The 19011-nt window shown below is 40.0% G+C and overlaps 1 protein-coding gene across 4 annotated transcripts in view; it reads right to left on the bottom strand.

Annotated features, from left to right (window-relative positions):
• Positions 1-19011, bottom strand: part of CENPI (centromere protein I) — a 30708-nt gene that overhangs the window by 2101 nt on the left and 9596 nt on the right. For 3 of the 4 annotated variants that reach the window (XM_058197203.1, XM_058197202.1, XM_058197201.1), the window contains 19 exons: positions 18074-18188; positions 17062-17368; positions 16093-16227; positions 15863-15981; positions 15582-15689; positions 14831-14879; positions 13794-13840; positions 13084-13173; positions 12205-12321; positions 11383-11547; positions 10800-10920; positions 10068-10159; positions 9203-9320; positions 9048-9112; positions 8368-8465; positions 8090-8225; positions 7232-7356; positions 3475-3523; positions 2978-3211 (listed from right to left, as the gene is read on the bottom strand). In XM_058197203.1, coding sequence (XP_058053186.1) covers positions 2978-3211; positions 3475-3523; positions 7232-7356; positions 8090-8225; positions 8368-8465; positions 9048-9112; positions 9203-9320; positions 10068-10159; positions 10800-10920; positions 11383-11547; positions 12205-12321; positions 13084-13173; positions 13794-13840; positions 14831-14879; positions 15582-15689; positions 15863-15981; positions 16093-16227; positions 17062-17257 — 2064 coding nt within the window. In that variant the 5' untranslated portion in view covers positions 17258-17368; positions 18074-18188. Of the gene's footprint in view, positions 1-2977; positions 3212-3474; positions 3524-7231; positions 7357-8089; positions 8226-8367; positions 8466-9047; positions 9113-9202; positions 9321-10067; positions 10160-10799; positions 10921-11382; positions 11548-12204; positions 12322-13083; positions 13174-13793; positions 13841-14830; positions 14880-15581; positions 15690-15862; positions 15982-16092; positions 16228-17061; positions 17369-18073; positions 18189-19011 lie in introns of those variants that run through there. The other variant, XM_058197204.1, reaches the window with a different exon arrangement.

The following is a 19011-nucleotide window of genomic DNA, read 5'->3' as shown; positions in this document are numbered from 1 at the left end:
AAAAGGGACAATTAAAAAAATAAATTGTTTTGTGAGCCTTGAGGATATTTTAAGAAGTTATTGGTTAACACAGCATAGAAACTACATCAAAAAAATGTGCCCTTTCTGAGAATAATATGATACTATGATACTGCTGAAGGACAAAAGGTACCATAAGAATGCTTTTGGGGTTCTTAAAAATAAAATCAGGGGTATCGGTATCTCTAAGCCACATCACAAAATTAGGATACATTAATGCAATTTGTATGTATATGGGATTTTACAATGGTCCTATATCAGTTGGCTTATATTAGACCAGGGGTGTCAAACTCGATTTCATTGAGGGCTGCATCAGGGTTGTGTTTGACCTCGGAGGGCCAGGTTGGCGTGGCCAGCTTGATGTCACTCGTGTTGGGGGTGCCTGTGGCGGCTTGTGCACTCTGCCAGTGAAAACAGGGTCCTGAGTTCCATTTCATGCAGCCCTCCCATTTTCGCTGGAAGAGGCACTGCGGGCTGATCTGTCACTATTTCCAGAGCGGCCCCACGGGCCAGATCTAAGCACTCTGGACTAAGCACTCTGGACTAAGCACTCTGGCTGGACTAGCCTGATTTTTATCTTTAAATTTTAATTGAATTTGATGGGTTTTTAAAGTTTTGTAATTTTATGGGGGAGTATGTTATTTTAACATTTGGGCAAATTTAAATTAGTTTTTTAAGGGATGTTTTTAACTATTGTGTGTATCTGTATTTTATCTGCCTGTTCACCGCCCTGAGTCCTTCGGGAGAAGGGCGGTATACAAATTAAAATATTATTATTATTATTATTATTACTCCACAGGCTGGATCTGGCCCCTGGGGCCTTGAGTTTGACACCTCTGTTTTAGACTGATTTTAGAAAATACCTGGGTCTCCTTGAGTTCAACGTGAGAAAGTTCAGTGAATCAAAATTCAAATCAAATAAAAAGTCTAGGCCCACTTACAGAACAGATAGCTCTTACTGCCGCTAAGTGATTGCCGATCCACTATAAACTGAAATTGTAATTGACTTAATTGCTGGGGACATGTAACTCTCTGGAATGAGCTTCTCACTATTTCTGTCTTCAACGGTGCTTCTCATCTTATTCTTCCATCTCTTTTGCAGGATAATCTCTATTTCATATTGTAGTGATTTATTAAATCACTATTGGTCATTATCGGCCGAAGGCAGTTTCTATCTCTTGTCAGAAAACCCGAACATGCCTACCAGTCATTGAAGCTAGCAATTGCCAAAGATTCCCCCCAAAGGCCTGCTTTGTCTTTAGCAATTGAAGGGGAATGCTCATTCATGACAAATCTGCTCTCGCCAAAGCACTTAGAAAGAAGGATCAAATTGTAAGTTTTCTATAGTGCTCCTAAGAGATGAGATCTCACTGCAGAGCCCTGATGCATTATAGATACCATGGGGAGCTAGAAACACATACTTCGACAGGCAGGAATAAAAATAATGGCATTCAGCTAAATAAAACAAAAATTGTGGTGGGGTCCGTACTCCCTGAACTAGGTTGAACTCTTTGCAAGGTGTTGCTGCTGGTTTGTCACCTGGAAATGTGAGGCTCCCCCAGTGGAGGTAAACTAACATTGTGACATTTTTCCTACCATCTTTTCTCCCTAAATAACGGCTGGTCCTATATATATATATATTAAGTTCAGCTAGCTTGATGAGAGATCAGCATGTATAAATTAGCATAATTAATCTGTTATGTAGGAAAACAAGGTAATGATCTTGATGCCTTGCCTAAAAGTGATGCCCGTTTCTATGAATATTCATTAACCCCTAATTCTGTTTCTTAGTAGTTAGGAAAAAAAGAAAAAAGAAACATGGACCAGAGCACCTCCATAGAGAAATCTTCACAGCTTCTAAATTTCTTTAAGCATTGCCATAAAAGTTAAGCTTAAGAACTAGAAGTCTTTTTTTTTTAAAGGAATAAAGTTTATATTATACAGAGTATGTACCATATTGGGCTTTGTCCCAGTGGTGGGATTCAAGTAATTTAACAACTGGTTCTCTGCCCCAATTATTTCTTCCAACAACCAATTTGCCAAACTGCTGAGAAAGTGAACAACCGGTTCCCCCGAAGTGGTGAGAACTGGCTGAATCTCACTGCTGCTTAGTCCCTAATTGTGAATAGAATATTTGACTGTAATCAAAGCAGCAAGAAGAGCCCTTTTTAAGTCCAAGTCCCAAAGACAGAAAGTAAAATTAATAGGGTATTACTTGGACAAAAGGAATCAAGAGATCTGTTGTGCTTTAACTGGCCAATGTCTTGCCAGTGAGCTTCTACAGCTATCCTGAGAGTTGAATCTAACTCTTTGTAGGAGATGGGTAGTTCAGAAATGTGATATAAATATATAGATATATAGCTGTAGGTGTGTGTGTGTAGACATATATAGGCAATGTATAAATGTATATACATACACACACACAGACATATATAGGCAACACACACACACACACACACACACACCTACCTGTCTATCATCTATCTATGACCCCATATCCCTTGTGATTATGAACTGAATGGAGCTAGCAGAGTGTTTAATGGCCGGATGCCCTTCCTGTGGCAGTGTGGAGTTTTTTCTCATTATGCCGAGAGAGAAATATCTGCCTCTACCTAAGATCGAACTCACAGCCACCTGATTGTGAGGCGAGAGCTCCACCTCTAGGCCACTGCACCACTCCGTGTATGTATGTATGTATGTATGTATGTATGTATGTATGTATGTATGTATGTATCGATCTATCTACACAGACATATACACATATAGTCTCAAACTCATTCTTAAGTACATGAAAGCTTGAGATTTTATAACATAGTTGCAGCTCAACCACCCTATGTCAATGAATAAAATATGACACAATGAAGACTAGTGAAGGACACAACAAAGGTTTAGGTGTATTCAGGAAACAAAATTTGACAAAATAGGGGGGATGGTCCTCAAAGATAAAGCCTCCATTTACCTGCTGCACAAAAAGTATAGCATAACCTGTCAAGGCCGGATGGTATACTATGTTCAAGGCCTTTCGGTATTCCTGCACCAACGTCTTCTCCAGTACTCCGGGCTCAATATAAATCCCCTGAGGGTGGGAATCTGTCTGGAAGACGTTTGAGGTCCATAGGCATCCAACCATGCTTGTTATATATTGGTTGTATTCTTGGCAAATCTGGCTGCTAAACTTGATCTGCAGCGATGCCTGAAAGGATCAAGGAAGACAAGATTTGCAACAGCTCTTTCACCCTTCCTAAAAGCAACCGTTTGCATTACTTACCGAATACCAGATCATATGAAAAGGCAAAGGACAGAAATTGCTTTCTCAGGCAAAGTCAGAGAAATAGAATGGAATCTTTGAACAGGTACAGTAATTTTGGAAAACAAATTTGAAAGGTAAGACAGAGAAAAGCTAATTACTATATTGTGGCAGTGACATAGCAGGCACTGTGCGTTGTTTTATTGTACCTTTTTGGCTTGTAGGTATTTTTTTGCAGCTATCAAATTGGTTCGATACCTAAAACAGAAACAAAGAAGAGGGTTTGACTATTTTTTAAAACTCCAAACAGGACTACTAAAATTCCAACCCATAAATGATAGCTTAAAAAGATAGCTGATTTCTTGGCTACTTGCATTGCCGGTCCCCATTCCCAACATTTTAGGCATGGAGAAATCTTTCCTGTCTGGCTTTATGGAAAGTTGTTAAGTTAGTAACACGGTTGCTAAGGAACTTTGCTTGTTAGAAGATCACAAAAGGTGATCCGGTTATAAATATGAACCAGTTGCCAAGCGTCTAAATTTTGATCATATGACCTGGGGATATTGCAATGGTCATAAATGTGAAAAATGATCCTAAGTCCCTTTGTTCAGTGCTGTCACAACTTTGGGCAGTCACTAATAAGTCGAGGACTGCCATGAAACCCAACAGTCTATGCATCTAATGCAGAAGGCAGGACATTCTCACATGGAGGAACAACAGTACATCTATTGTGGTCTGCCAGCAGCCTGTGGAACTGGCAGCAGAGTTGGACAGTGTGGAGGCTGGGGAGGACAATGGGCCAGTCCTGGAATCAGGGGAAGGCCCGGACGAGGGCTCTATGTCAGAAGCAGTGATGGGGCCAGGGGCATCTGGGAGCAATGAGCAGACTCCGGAGCCTCCAGAGGTGGACAGCAGAGAGGCAGAGGAACAGGAGGAGCCTGTTCCTAGTGCACGCATGTGAAGAGCTGCCAGAAGGCAAGAGCAGCTGAAGCAAAAAGGACAACTCAGGAGTAAGGCCAGAAGACAATTGGCCACTCCCACAAGGCTTAAAAGAGCAGCAACGAGCCGTTGGGTTGTTTGTGGAAAAGCAATGTTGATTCCAGTGCTTCTTGTCAGCGTCTCTTGAACTTTGTGGGGGTTTTGCCAAGAAAAGCCTTTGGCTAGTTGCGAAGGGCAACAAAGATTGGTGATAAGGCCGAAGGACTGTTTATGAAGAGTTTATGTTGGACTAAGCTGAGAATGAATTAATTCTCAGCTGTTTTAATTAAGTAAGTTTGTTCAGGACTGAATTGTTTTTTGGTAATCACTACTTGGGCCTCGGTCACAACAACATCATTCAGTCACTATAGAAACTGGAAATCCCTCACTAGTAAGCCCTATCTATTTCTCTATATAATGAATATCATTTACATTATAACTCCCAGAATGCTTTTTTCCAGGTGGACTATCTGCAGCTTTTGAGGGGAGGAAACTAACCCAAAGAATCCTAACATAGTATTCAACAACTGGTGACATCTCGGACGCCAAGTATTAGAGGCAAAACTGCCTGAAAACATTGTTGAGCCACAAGCCTTGTAAAAACAAATCCAGATTCACAGTTGACCTCAATAACTCAGTTCTTTGCTGACCGCTAACAACAGGGCATCATGTCCCCAATTAACATCCCGATGTTCTACACAATTAAAACTGGAGTTCCAATGATTTAAGCTTCATCAAGATGATTCTTGTAATTTTATGACAAGTTATCTGTCCATCAAATCACGTTGGATTTGATGGGTGTGATGTTTGTGAAGTGCGATTTAATATTAAAAAGTTGACTCTTAATTTCACAAGGTGGCTGCAGAGATCGCTTACACGCGCATATGAAATCGCTGTCTGAGACGACTCTGTCCCTTTCAGTCACTCTTCGTGGGGAAAAAACCTGAAAGCGAGTAACCAAGGCAACAGTAGGTTTAAGAGAAATAAGTCATCAACTGGGAATTCATTTTTATAACCATCCTGTTTATCAAATTTGAGAGACCGGGATTCTTGGCCAAAGAAAGCAGACCTCGGCACAATGTTTTAGGGAAGGAAAAGATGAGGCTATGAAAAGATATTCGTTCATATCTGGGTTTAAAATAACAAGTGTATAGGTCGCAAAGAATCATTCTCAAGTTAAGTCAACAGTTTCTTTTAAACTCCAATATTTAAAATGCAAGCTGTGCACATTGGCATTTGGCCTCAAGCTCTGAAGTGCTTTTTCATATAGTGCTGAAGCAGAACTTGCTTTTCTGTCTCATAGGTAAGAAGTCTTACGTGCATAGGTAACTTAAGCTCAACTTAAGGTCACAATGGGGGCTGAAGACTCTGTTGTTGAGTGAAGTGGCCATTAAGTGAGATGCCCACGTCATCACTTTAGTCATCAACTGTAATCCCAGCTCTCCCACTTGTTAGCTGTTAAGCAATGTGGGAATTGTTAAATTATTGTGCAGAGGTTCCTCAGGGGTGGAAGGAAGCATGTGGAAATCTGCCATGGGCCGGGAGGCCACAGTGGCTACAGGGCCCACTGTTGAGTGGAAACTTCCCACGGGCCAGGAGGCCCAACTACCTCATTGCCCCGCCACGCCTAGAAGATCCAGTCTTTCTCATTGCCCCACCATTCCTGGACCTCTTGGCCTGTGGGATTGTAATGTCAAATGGTCAAATGAACAGTTGTTCTGACCCGGCTCCCAAACACGACCAACCCTTTGTAGTTAAATAAATGTTCCCTTTATTAGGAGTGCCAGTAGCCCTGGCAAAAGTCTCTCTCTTTCACAGCAAGCTAACAAGTCTATCCAGCAGGGAAATGGATAGTTGTCTGCCACACCTATTCATCTCTGCTCCCTGCCTTTTATCCCCAGAGCTAGGGTGGGGTTTCACTAGCAGCGGTGGCTCTTCTGTCCCGAGGATCAGCCCATAGATTTCCGCTGCTCTCCTCTCCTCTCCTCTGCCTTGTGTGCATCCGCATGTCAGGCACTGGACCTAGCTGTTCCTCCTCTTCCTCATCAGCCACCTCCAGACCTGGGGGCTGTTGACTCTCCATCTGAGGGCTGATGGATAGCCCAGGCTCTGCCTGTCTCTATCTCTGGCAGCTCCATTCCCGCTTCCCGCTCGGAGCTCTCAGGTTGCCTTAATGCTGGCCCTGGCTCCCACGCTGCCTCATCTGATTCGGGTGCTGGAGGGGCTGGCAGTCAACATGCCACGACAACAGTTAGTTGTAAGTCGAGGACTACCTGTATACCAGGCCAGATGTCTAGAGTAGTCTCACAAGCCAACCATAAAGATCGTGCATCTTCTTCCTCTACTGAAGAAAAATCAAAATAATTCGTAGCCTAGATGTTCATGAATTTTGCTTAAATTAGCTAAATTATATGCATTAATGTATGGCATTCTCTCTTTGCACAACTAAATGGATTTCATCAGAGAAGAACTCACTGTCTTCCACAACCTCAAACCAACTGAAGTCCTCAACTTTAAACAGTTCGCTTAGTGACCGTTCGAAGTTACAATGGCACTGAAAAAAAGTGACTCATGACCATTTTTCACACATGACCGTAGCAGCATCCCCATGGTCACATGATCAAAATTTGAACACTTGGCAACGACTCATATTTATGACGGCTGCAGGGTCCCAGAGTCATGTGATCCCCTTTTGCTACCTTCCCACAAGCAATCAATGGGGAATCAGATTCACTTAACAACCGTGTTACTAATTTAACACTGCAGCGATTCACTTAACAAATGCGGCAAGAATGGTTGCAAAAATGAGGCCAAATTCACTTAACAATTTTTTCACTTAGCAACATCAATTCTGGGCTCAGTTGTGGTCATAAGTTGAGGACTACCTGCACTGCTTTATCCAGAACCATAGAGATTATGGCCTCCCAGATGGTTTGAAAGATAAAAATAGCGTAGGGAAGAAAAAGACAGGAAAGGCCCCGTCAGTACCTGAACATAATGTGGCACAGCTGGTCCACTGTGACGGAATCCATGCTGAGAAGGGCTGGATAAAAAACCCCTGCAGGAGGGATCACAAGCAAAGGGACCTTGTACTTCTGAAACATGTCACATACCTAGAATAGGGAAGGGATTTCAGTAGAGTATTTACATATAAAAACTGAGAGAGTGTCATATCCTTGTCATCCACCTATTCACACTGGGCTCCAATCATGACGCAAAACTTAATTCAGATTTACTATAGATGAAAAAAAACATAGGGTAACGAGATTGGCTGCTACTACAATGGACTTTCTCCTGTACAGGAATTTTTAGAAGTCCCCCCACCATCTATTTATTGGAGAAAATCGTTCCAATTGGTGCTACTCAATAGTGCAAATCTTTTTTTTTTTTAAACTTCACTAGATACCAGATGTATTAAGTTTAAGATACTTTATTTGGTTGAAATTTAGTAGTCTTCAAATCATTATTTTTTGTAATAATTTGGTTGTTATCTTTTAGTTGCTTTTAGTGCTATCCTAAACAGATTACATTTTTTGTTGAGGCTCCCTTGACGGCAATCTTTCTAAAACAGAAGCAACATTGTCCTGAGAAAAAAGAATGGATTCTGTATGAACGAAAGGGATTGAATCCTTTAAATTCCTCCTTCCCTATCTATCTATCTATCTATCTATCTATCTATCTATCTATCTATCTATCTATCTATCTATCTCCTGCCTTTATTATTTTTACAAATAACTCAAGGCAGCGAACACATCCAACACATGTATTAGAATCTGTTCACTAATACTATCGAAGTGTGTTATCTAAATGCTTGGAACAAAGTTACAGCAAGAGTAGCTTACATACTATTTCATAGAAATCCAGAATGAAGTGCATTAAAAAAGCAGAGTTTTTCTCCAAGTGCAGGGCAATGGTTGAAAGCCGGCCAACAAAGTGGATGAGTTCTGTTATAGAATTAACCAGGCTTGAAATAGAAGTGTTTCTGCAGCAGAATGAGACACAAGCATGAGCATTCCCGTTGGAAATGACTTCAACGTATAAGTGGTTTCCCCCCCCCCCCAGCTTCCAGCTGGAAATCACAATGTAAAACAGGTGGGACCACTTTTTTAAAAGATGGTACTTACAGGATGTCTGCAGTTAACTCAGATGTCATGTCTGCTTGCAAGAAGTGCCAATTCAGCCAGTTCAGTAGCAGTTCCCTCAGGCTTTCAAGAACGCTACACTATAGAGGAAGAACAAGGACACAAAAAACACATATTGAATAGCTGCAATTCAGTCTTAAGGAACTTTGCTATGATAAACTAATTTTATAGATAGATGATAAACAGAAGAGAGAGAGAGAGAGGGGGAGAGAGAGAAAGAGAGATATGGTAAGATAGAAGATAGAGAAATATAGACAGACAGACAGCAATCAAAAAACAGTAACAGAGCAAGACATTTTTGCAAGGTCAGTAAAATGATAAAAAGCAGCTAGATTTTTTTTAAAAAAGGAATTTTTCAGTTAAATGAAACTAGATTTGTATTTCTGCTGTTATTATTGGCAATGTGTTCCCATTCCCACCCCACCCCTGCAAACCTTGATTCTATCTCATTGCACAACTGTATATAAGAGGAAACTGCATGCTTCTTTTGGCATAAGTAGCCCTGCATTAAGTCAATGGACCCTAATATTGTATCCTGCAGCTTGGATTAAACATTGTTAACCTTTTGGAAAAACGATAATCAGCAGAGGGCGTATTTCCTTAGTATGGCACAAATCAAGTTTGTTGTGTCAAAATGTCTATTCAGGGGCCCCTTCATTTACCTTAAAATAAAGTGATGAGGTGAAAAACAGCTGTGTCAACGGCTTGCAGAGATAAGGCTTCATTTCTGAAAGTGAAGGAACAAAAGGGAGATTTTGAAGCCAGCCGTTCTCGACCACAGAACAGGGGCAAGGTTGGTTGGGCCTGCATCACGTACCTGAGAAGGTGCTGAGGGGAATCCAACTGATCATCTGCAGGACTTGTGACCTACAGCAGCAGCCATCCCAGAAGGGCAGGCTTCGGTACAAAAATTCTTCACAAGACGAGAAGCCCTCCTGAAAAGCACAAACTCTTATCAGGGAAACCCAGATTTTCTTCCCAATAAATTCTCCTACTTTCTCCTGGGCAGCAGGTTCTTAATCGTCCACTCCGCGACAAGGCATCAAAGGCATCACTTAATTGACCAGGGAAGGAGATACCTACACGGAGATTATTCAACGCCACGGGGTGTGGTGTCTTCATGATACCTTACCCTATGGTGATGAATAATCTCACCCAGCAGCTTCCTGGGGATGTTAAATAGGAGTGGAGAGAGTACCAATTCCTGCAGGAGCCCACATAATAATGATGTAGAGTGGAACCTCTCACTCTCAACCAACACTGACTGGTCCTGTGGAGTCTCAGTTGATGCCACACCCAAAAACCTACCTGGGCGTATTTCCAACAGGGGAACCCTCTGCTCCAAACCCAGCCTCTCATTTTTGATTAGGTCACATATAAAGGAGGCTCTACTATGGACAAAAGGGCTGCCAGATCAGTGGAGAGGAGGGGTGGTGGTGGAATGCAGAACTGGTATAAAACACCCGGCCCGCCTTTGCTACAAGTGGCCCACCCCCACTTTCCTACCATATCTTCCTATATCCATCATAACCTTCCCAACTGCCCCCAATTGTGCCGAGGTCTCTACATGCCTCATCCTACGCCCTCTGGAATGGGATGCGTCCATTCCAATACACACCCTGGTGGTGCCAAGAACAAAAATATTCTTTTGGGAATGACGGTAGGGAAAGGCTTAAACTAACCTGCAAGAAGCATTCAGCTTCCAAAACTGTGTCCAAGAATTCTTTGAATTCCAGTTCATATTTCCGGTTTTCAATCTTAGTCCAAGGGCATTCTGCGTTATAAATAAGAAACGGAGACAAAAAATTTGTTTGAATAGAATTCTTTCTTCTTCTCTGCCTTTTCTAGAAATAATAAGCCATTATTTGTGCAAGCAACAGTACGTGTTTTAGCATACAGGTAGTCCTCGACTTACAATCACAATTGGGCCCAAAATTTCCATTGCTAAGCGAAACACTTGTTAAGTGAGTTTTGTCCCATTTTATTACCTTTCTTGCCAGTTAAATGAATCACTACAGTTGTTAAGTTAGTAACTTGGTTGTTAATTGAATCAGCCTTCCCCATCGACTTTGCTTGTCAGTGGCCAAAGATAATCACATGACTCTGGGACACTGAAACGGTCATAAATATGAGTCAGTTGCCAAGTGTCTGAATACTGATCATGTAACGACAGGGATGCTGCCATTGTCACAAGGGTGAAAAAAAGGTCATAGGTCACTTTTCTCATTGCTTTTGTAACTTCGAACAGTCACTAAACGAATGGTTGTAAGTTGAGGGCCACACAAATGGATGAAGGGTATTGCTTAACACAGTGTAAACCGCCCTGAGTCTTCGGAGAAGGGCGGGATATAAATTCAAAAAAACAAAAAAACCTTCACTTAGACGGCACTAGTCAGAAGAATGAGTTCCCCTACCTTCTCTGAAGGTTTGGCCAAGCCAATAGTACATCCTCTGGTAAACGACATCGTCTGTGACACAATTAATGAAGTGGAGCAACAGGCGATTTCCTAACACTGAGCCTATTTGGGAAGGAAGCTATGAAAGCAATCAGGAGAAGACATTGTCAACTAGCATGCACTGTAAACATTGTTGAGCTAATGCTACTTCGTTTCTGGATCATTTTTAAACAAAGGCTCAGAAACTGCTTTAATTGCTACGGTAACTTAATGGTATTTACTTTTCCAGGTCTGTTTAGAAAACATTTTCCCCGCTCTGGCTTGAATTAAAAAGAAAACTTGGCTAAGACAAGACAGCACAGAATGCACATCGAAATGATCAGGAATGTACAATCATCCTTAATAGAAGTTCATGTTTTTACAGTACATTGTAACTAGCATGGACTTTCAGGTCTTTTAAAAACTGTGATCCATTTTAGAACTGATTTGCATTAGACAGGCATTTATTATTGCAGCATATTAACAAGCTGCAGGGGGCTAAGCCAAGCACTTGCACTCCCATCCCTTGTAGTTTCTGTTCTCTTTGATGTCAGCCACTTACTTCTAAACAATGGATGTTCTCCAAAAGCTGGGAGAAAGTCTGCAGATGCTGCACGGGGAAGAATTCAGGGTGACTGTTGAAATCGATACAATTGGCCGTTGAACTCTGAGCCGAGCAATCAGAGTTGCTGTTACACGCAGGTATCGTCAATTTGGAATTCCATTTCTACGAAAAGCAGAAATCCAATCCCAGCAATAGGTATGATTGGGTTGTGATGCAATTGTGTTCATCCTACAACTCAATTACTCTTTTCTAAATATGATTTCTTTAATGGATCACCTCCATCCTTACACATGGAGAGGGAGGAAGATTGAGATTCCATATGGAAAGTCAAGATAGGACCAAAACAGAAGAGAGAACATTTCAGAGCCTTTTACATAAATTAGTAAAATCAGAATGAATAAATAAAAAAATAAACAAAACAATCCCCCCCCATCTGTGTAGATATTAAAAGATGAGAAAGGGGGGGGGGAAACGATGAAGCGTCAAGAAATCAATTACTATTGTAATGGAAGATGGTTTGGCAAATAATAAAGGAATTGATCGTGAATTATAAATAGGAACAATCTAAGGAATAGCCTAGAAGGTAATGACTGTCAATACAACCAAAAATGTCAATGAAAAATTGACACACAATCACAGACTAGGAACCGCATTTAAACAATCTAAAGCAGGGGTCTCCAACCTTGGTCCCTTTAAGACTTGTGGACTTCAACTCCCAGAGTCCCTCAGCCAGCAAAGCTGGCTGAGGAACTCTGGGAGTTGAAGTCCACAAGTCTTAAAGGGACCAAGGTTGGAGACCACTGATCTAAAGTAACTTACTTTCTTTGGCGGCTGAAATGTTAAAACTGGTTGCGATGTAGGTGAAATGCCAGAAATCCGTTGCTTTATGTTACCTACTGCAGTTTTCCACAGGTTTTCTGTATTCTTAAATCGCATCTGAGAAGAGGTGAAATTGAAAGCTGTGGTTATCCAAGATGAAAAAGAGTGTGTTAAACAGTGTGTGTCTGTGTATATATCTATGTATGTATATTCACATGTGGAATTAAAAATATATGTAAGCTTTTCTTTCCAAAATGTTTAGCCTGGTAAAACAAGTGTTTACTGGGCAGAAGACCATTCAATTCAATGTGAATTAAATTCCAATTCAATGATTTCTAATTTCATTGAAGTAATTTATATGATGGTACTCAATTTACCAATTCTTTGGTATTAGGATAGAAGCTTATTTCAGAAAGGATTGTACAGGAAGAGTTTTCATCTTCTGCTTCAGACTTTGCTCACTCTTCTTCTCTGGTCTACAGGCTCTAACTACACACAAATGCACACCACTTCATATGTTCCATCAGTGGTGAAATCCAATTTTTTTTTTACTACCGGTTCTGTTGGCGTGGCTTGGTGGGCATGGCTTGGCTTGGTGGCTGTGGCAGGGGAAGGATACTGCAAAATCCCCATTCCCTCCCCACTCTTGGGGGAAGGATATTGCAAAATCTCCATTCCCACCCAACTCTGGGGCCAGCCAGAGGTGGCATTTGCCGGTTCTCTGAACTACTCAAAATTTCCGCTAGCGGTTCTCCAGAACCTGCTGAATAGTATCCCTATGTTCCATCCTGCAATCATCATGAACTTAAGAACTTGGGGTAGTCCCTCTCCCAGAGAAATCAAAGGATAGCCCTTCCATTCAGTCATCTTTTCTCTCACCTTTGTGCTTTGGAACAAATTTGAAGACACCATGCTTGGAGCAAAGCTTTTATACATTAAGAGAAGAGCCTGCAATGGAGCTTCTGATCCCTGAGTAAACATAAGAACAAAAACAAAGTCCAAAGTTAATTGCTGGAAAAGGGTGAAAGTAAAGTCCTCTTGTTATAACACACAAGTATAGGAAGCTGAGGATTATTCTAAATCCTCATCTCTGAGAGCAGTTATGAAAAGAGAAGTAGAATCTAATAAAGTAATCTCTATTGACATAAACACTTGGTGGGCACCCTCTTGTTTATGGATTAAACAGTACACTGTCAGTTGCAAAGCAAAGATTGCATTACTTCTCAAGCAAATCAGCAGTTAGAACATTAGATCCTTCTATATTGTTATATTACATTTCTTAAAATGTAACTTACTAGTCATGTAATGATAGATAATGGATGCCGGTGACGTTAGCGTATCAATTGTTTTAATTAGATTTTTAAAATATGTATATGTATTTGGTATTGGTATATATATTTAAACATCATCTTAAGAGCTGAAAACTGAGATAAGAATGGAAATAAATAAATAAATAAATACATAAATAAATACATACATACATACCAGATATTGATTAGCTTTCACCTGTACCAAAGCTATCCTGTCACAGGTGTGAATTTAAATTTTATAAATTGTACTTCACATGACATTAGTTTGAAATGACTCACCATCTTGGCTCTTAAGTCTAAGAGTCGTCGCACACGGAAAGGTTTCACTAGGAAGAAAGATAAATAGTGTCTAATTATTTGGTGTTTTAAGATTTTATATTCTGGCCTTAATGAGACTATATGTAGAAAGAGGCTTTTATTCTAAGACATGAATGTCAAATTGTTGCCGTCATGTGACGTTTCGCAACGTTTTTCCCCTTTGTGGTGCTGGGATGGGCATGGCCTGCATGTGACACATCTGCCCAGTGGGCTGCCAGTTTGACACCCCTGTTCTAAGAGATGAACGTACTAGACCCATGATGGCAAACCTATGGCACGCGTGCCACAGGTGGCATGTGTAGCCATATCAGTGTACACGCAAATTGAGCTCTGGCGTGCGCATGCCAGCTGATTTTCGGGCCTTCTGGGCCCACCAGAACAGGTTGTTTCCTGCCTCTGGAGTACTTTGGGGGTGGGTGGGGAAGGCCCGTTTTTTTGCTATCCCCAGCCTCCAGAGCCTCTCTAGAAGTTTGGGGAGGGCAAAAACGGCCTTCCCCCCCCCCAGAAGGCCCTCCGGAGGCCAGAAATGGCCCATTTGCCAACTTCCGGTGGGACCAGAAGGCCCGTTTTTTGCTGTCCCCAGCATCCAGAGCCTCTCTAGGAGTCTGGGGAGGGTGAAAATGGAGGGGAGAGGGGCACAGAATTATGGGTGTGGGCACGCGTGCATGTGACCCCCCCCCTCCTGGCAAATGATGGCAAAAAAGTTAGCCATCACTGTACTAGACTCAGGCTAGAATATCATATACAAGCAAAATTGACTACCTTCCCTTATACTATGTGTTATAATCTTATAATCTGGGACATTAAAGATTTGAACGCTGTTTCTTCTAAAAAAAAAAACCCAACCCCTTTGCGGGTAATTCAAGTCAACAGAATAGGCTAGCAATGAAAATTTAAAAAGTAGCTTTATTATCTCAAAGTCTTAAAGGAAGAAAGCAAGGAAAAATACTCTTTTTTTGAAAGCACATTACATATTCTGATTCCAACTTTCATCTCACCATTTTCTCTTCTGGTCAGCAAATACAGCACATGGCAGATGAAGGGGCACTGACAGAAAAAAATAATATCAAAGAAATACATAATTGGGCACACTAGTTTATACTTTACACATCTCCAAAAAATATAAGGAGTTAGCATTTCTTTTAAACTTAGGATACATTAGTGGCATTATATTGAACAATTTGACTTTCAGTACCTTAAAAACATCGGCTTAAGGGTTGCAGCAAGCGCTAAATCACATGACTGAGCTAGCACTCTAAAAGCAGACAGGGCTGGCCCAATCTGGGAGTGATTTTAGGAGTTTCAGGAACTGAAATGGAAGCCTTAAACATCTGCAATGCTTTAAACGCCTATTCACGCCTTGCTGAGCCTCCCAATGGCAAAAGGACGCATGTCTTTAGCCTTCTCACTCTGAAAGAACAAACAGCATGGCTGTATGTAGTATGTGGCCCCAGGTGGTATTTTTGTCCCTCTGTTTTTTGCTTTTTTAAAAAAACTTTCTAATGTACAATTACAGTAGCAAAAATATACATAATTATGTTCCTTTTTTGAACAACTAAGCACCGTATCTTTGATTGCAACCCAAGTAAAGAGTTAGGTACTACATAGTTCTTTGGCTCCCAAGGCAAAGAAGTTCGATCTCCTATCAATATAGACACCGTCTAAAGCTGAAATGCTGCACATCTCTATTACACAGTATCCAGGAAATCTTTTTTTTTTTTTAAAAAAGCACATTCATTTTTATCTTACCAATTTTTCATCCTGTAAGAAGTTGAAGAAGAACCCATAGAGTGCATTAACCTTTTCTTTACGCTCAATCAAATCATACATTGCAATTAACCATTTTAAGAAAAGAACCTAATGGGAAGAAAACGGGAGTTGATTAGTTGATATGAATGTGGGTCATAGTATATACGTCATTAGTGTTCAAAGCAGAAAGATGTAAAAGAACTGCAGACGTCAATAGGGCATGCCATACTAATGAAAATATTATTAAGAGCCAAGATATCAGGACATGCTGGCCAAGCTACCTGAGTATTGCGAGAACATTTGCCAACACAAAGCCATGAAACAGCTGAAACAATTGAATCCTCTCTTATTGTTGAAATGGGAATCAGGTTCTTCAACAGTCGAATGTTTATCGCTTCAGCTGGAAGAGATTAATTTTTCGTAAGGCTTAAGTACTGAAACGCCCAAGTAAAATATAGAAACACAAGAGGAGAGAGAAGCATAATATGTCTTTTTAATTTTTTTTTTTTACCAAACTTGCCGCTGAGTGCTATATTCAGCAAGGCATCAATTTCTTCTGGAGTTAAGCCTCTTGCTTGGGCAATCTTTTCCACACTTAATAAGTGTTTCTGCAAAGCTTCATTCTTCAGGGAAGTACGATCTTTAACTAGAAGAAAAAAAAATCAAAACTTGAAAGTAGGCGCAATCCTCGTGAGCAGCAAGCAAGCATCTCATAGGAGAATCTGCCCACTTGCTTATTTCACCATCAGGTTTTACCCTCCAAATGTATTTATTCATTTCATTCAATTTTGAGGCTACCCAAGTGTTTATTGATTCTGGGCACTTTACAAGAGAAAAATAACCCATATTGACCGGAAGTTTAGCTCAATACCAGTTTTTAAAAAAACCCACCAAAGTATTTCCTACAAAATGAACCTCCATTGGAAAATTAACTTTTATCACTTGTACAAATGTGTTGTTTACCTGGAAAAGTGTTAATATATGCTATGACCAATATGATCAATAAAGAACATCTCACAATGATTTCAACCTGTTTTGAAAGGCCTTTTTTGAGTGAACATTAAAACTATCCATATATTCTAATTAAGAGTATAAAACCATATGTTATAGTAAGGATTTTTAAAATGTATTTGCATTCTTATATGTGCTGTCAAATCAAGTATTTGGAAACAGCCACATAGGCATAAACATATTGCTAAACTAATCCAAGATTAGATATTTTATCATTTTTACTGTATTTGAATAAAGCATCCTGTTTGACATTAATTAAAACAGATGACTATTACGCTAAAATGTACACAGTAAAATTGTGTTCTGTTGAAAACAATGCCCTGCTGAAAGGTAGTAACAACACTCACATACGTTATCAGATTTATAGTAGCCTTTTTTGATCCAGGGTGACACCTGGCAGATCTTATTTATACGCTTGGGTTTTCTTTGTTTTAGGGCATTAAACACTTAGCCTTGCTTTTATCCTTACTTTTTGTCAAAAAGACCAGTGCTTCTTCAAGAGGATCCTGGCTGCAGTCTGTCTCTTCATTGGAAGGTATTTTATGGTCTTTATGTTCCTGGGTACTTTTGCTGCCATTTTCTATCCATGTGGCTATATCAGTTTGTTTATTTGAAGTAACTGGTAAATTCTGCTTTTTCTTTTTAGCAGCTACTCCTCTCTTCATCCTTTTCAATTCCAAGCATAGAAATGCCAACAGGGCCTATTATTTTCATTTGCCAGAAATAATACTGTATTCTATCATGTTAAGCTGCGGCATCCACATTGAAAGAACTACCTGAAAAATACAGAAAGCCATCTTAAGCAGATTATAAACTCACAACAAAGCTATGATTAAATCAAACTATAGGAATGCATTCCTCAGCAAACTAAACAAACAAACAAAACTGGAGATAAAAATGTTTTATTTTTCTTTGTAAAGGCAGTCAGAAACTATGTATATATATTAATACTATTGTTATAAAATAAAGTGTTCATATTTATAAACAATTATGTTCTAGTATCAGCCTTAGTAGTGCAGCTTCCTACAATGATCCTTATTCCCAGGAGGGGCATTATGGTAACTCCAAGTCCCAATATATCATCTATTTGTGCAATTTATAAACAATCCCATTTTTCAGGGGCTCTAAGGAATTAACAGTATTATTGTAAAAAGATTTAAAAACAATGATCACTTAACACAAATGCATCTAAACCACCAAACTGGAGATGACTGCTGTAATGGGAGCATACTATATAAGATTCGTTTTTCTCACCATGTACATGTATACATCCGAACTAGATAGTGCTGTTTCTCTATATCATATATGTGGGTATATGCATAATTTTCTTATTTATTTATTTTGTCATGTTTATGTAGTGCATATTGGAGGTGCTAACCCTTTGAGAGCTGCATGCAACAAAATTTCATTTCAATGTGTACCGATTAGTGTACAAAGTGACAATAAAGTTTCTAAGTGAAGTAAGTTAAAGTTATACATACATTTCCTCTAGTCCAGTCTTTCCCGTGTGTTGTACAAAATTCTTTCACTTCCTCCTGATTAGCAAGTTGCCTAGAAACTCAGGCCCCTGAGTCTGTGTAGACTAGAGCTAAAGACCTATCCCATGAATTTGGAAGAGAAAAACACTTTTTAAGCTTTGCAAAAGCAGCTTTTTTTTTTGGTCTATCTGAAAATACAAATCACCAAATCATAAAGGCAAAGCAAGAAGCTCTGAAGAGTGTTTTTATAGGTACAGACACAAATGATCCAAATATTCAATATATGACAGCATTAACAACTGCAAGTTCATTGCCAAACACAGCTAAATATACCCAAAGATAGATTTTATTAGCCAGAAGGTGGGCATCTATTATTATCAGGGAAATATGATAGAAATAAAATAAAAATTATCCCACTAAGGACTTGTTAAATTTCCTGTTGCTAATGCCGATTCCCAGCTTCCTCCATCTTTAGGGGCAGGTTTTAGTTTAGTTTAGATTGTCATTGCACCCTGTACAACGAAATTAAATGCCATCTTCAGTGTACATTATACATAAAAAATAAAACACAAACACACCTCCTTCACATTCTATACAATTGAATTGGAAACCCCTGCTATTGCATTAATATTGCACTATACAGTAGAATTCAATATAGTTACTGCTCTGGGATAGAAGCTGTTTTTCAGCCTATTTGTCCTTGTTTTCATTGTCCTGTACCGTCTGCCAGATGGTAGTAGTTAAACAAAAAGGGTGCCCAGGATCAGATGGAGGTTACTCATCATCAGAGCACACAAGCCAACCAAAGCCCTTCAAAAGCATCCTCAAGCAAACCAAGACCCAACAACCCCAGAAGGATACATACAACATACAATGTAAAAAAACCTGCAAGGTGAGAACTGGATGATGGGAGTTGTAGTACGCACTCTGACTTAAAGAAG

This window comes from Ahaetulla prasina, chromosome 11 (genome assembly GCF_028640845.1).
Source record: "Ahaetulla prasina isolate Xishuangbanna chromosome 11, ASM2864084v1, whole genome shotgun sequence".
Lineage (NCBI taxonomy): Eukaryota > Metazoa > Chordata > Lepidosauria > Squamata > Colubridae > Ahaetulla > Ahaetulla prasina.
Note: the sequence above shows the minus strand (reverse complement) of the source record. Positions and strands in the feature narration are given on the sequence as shown.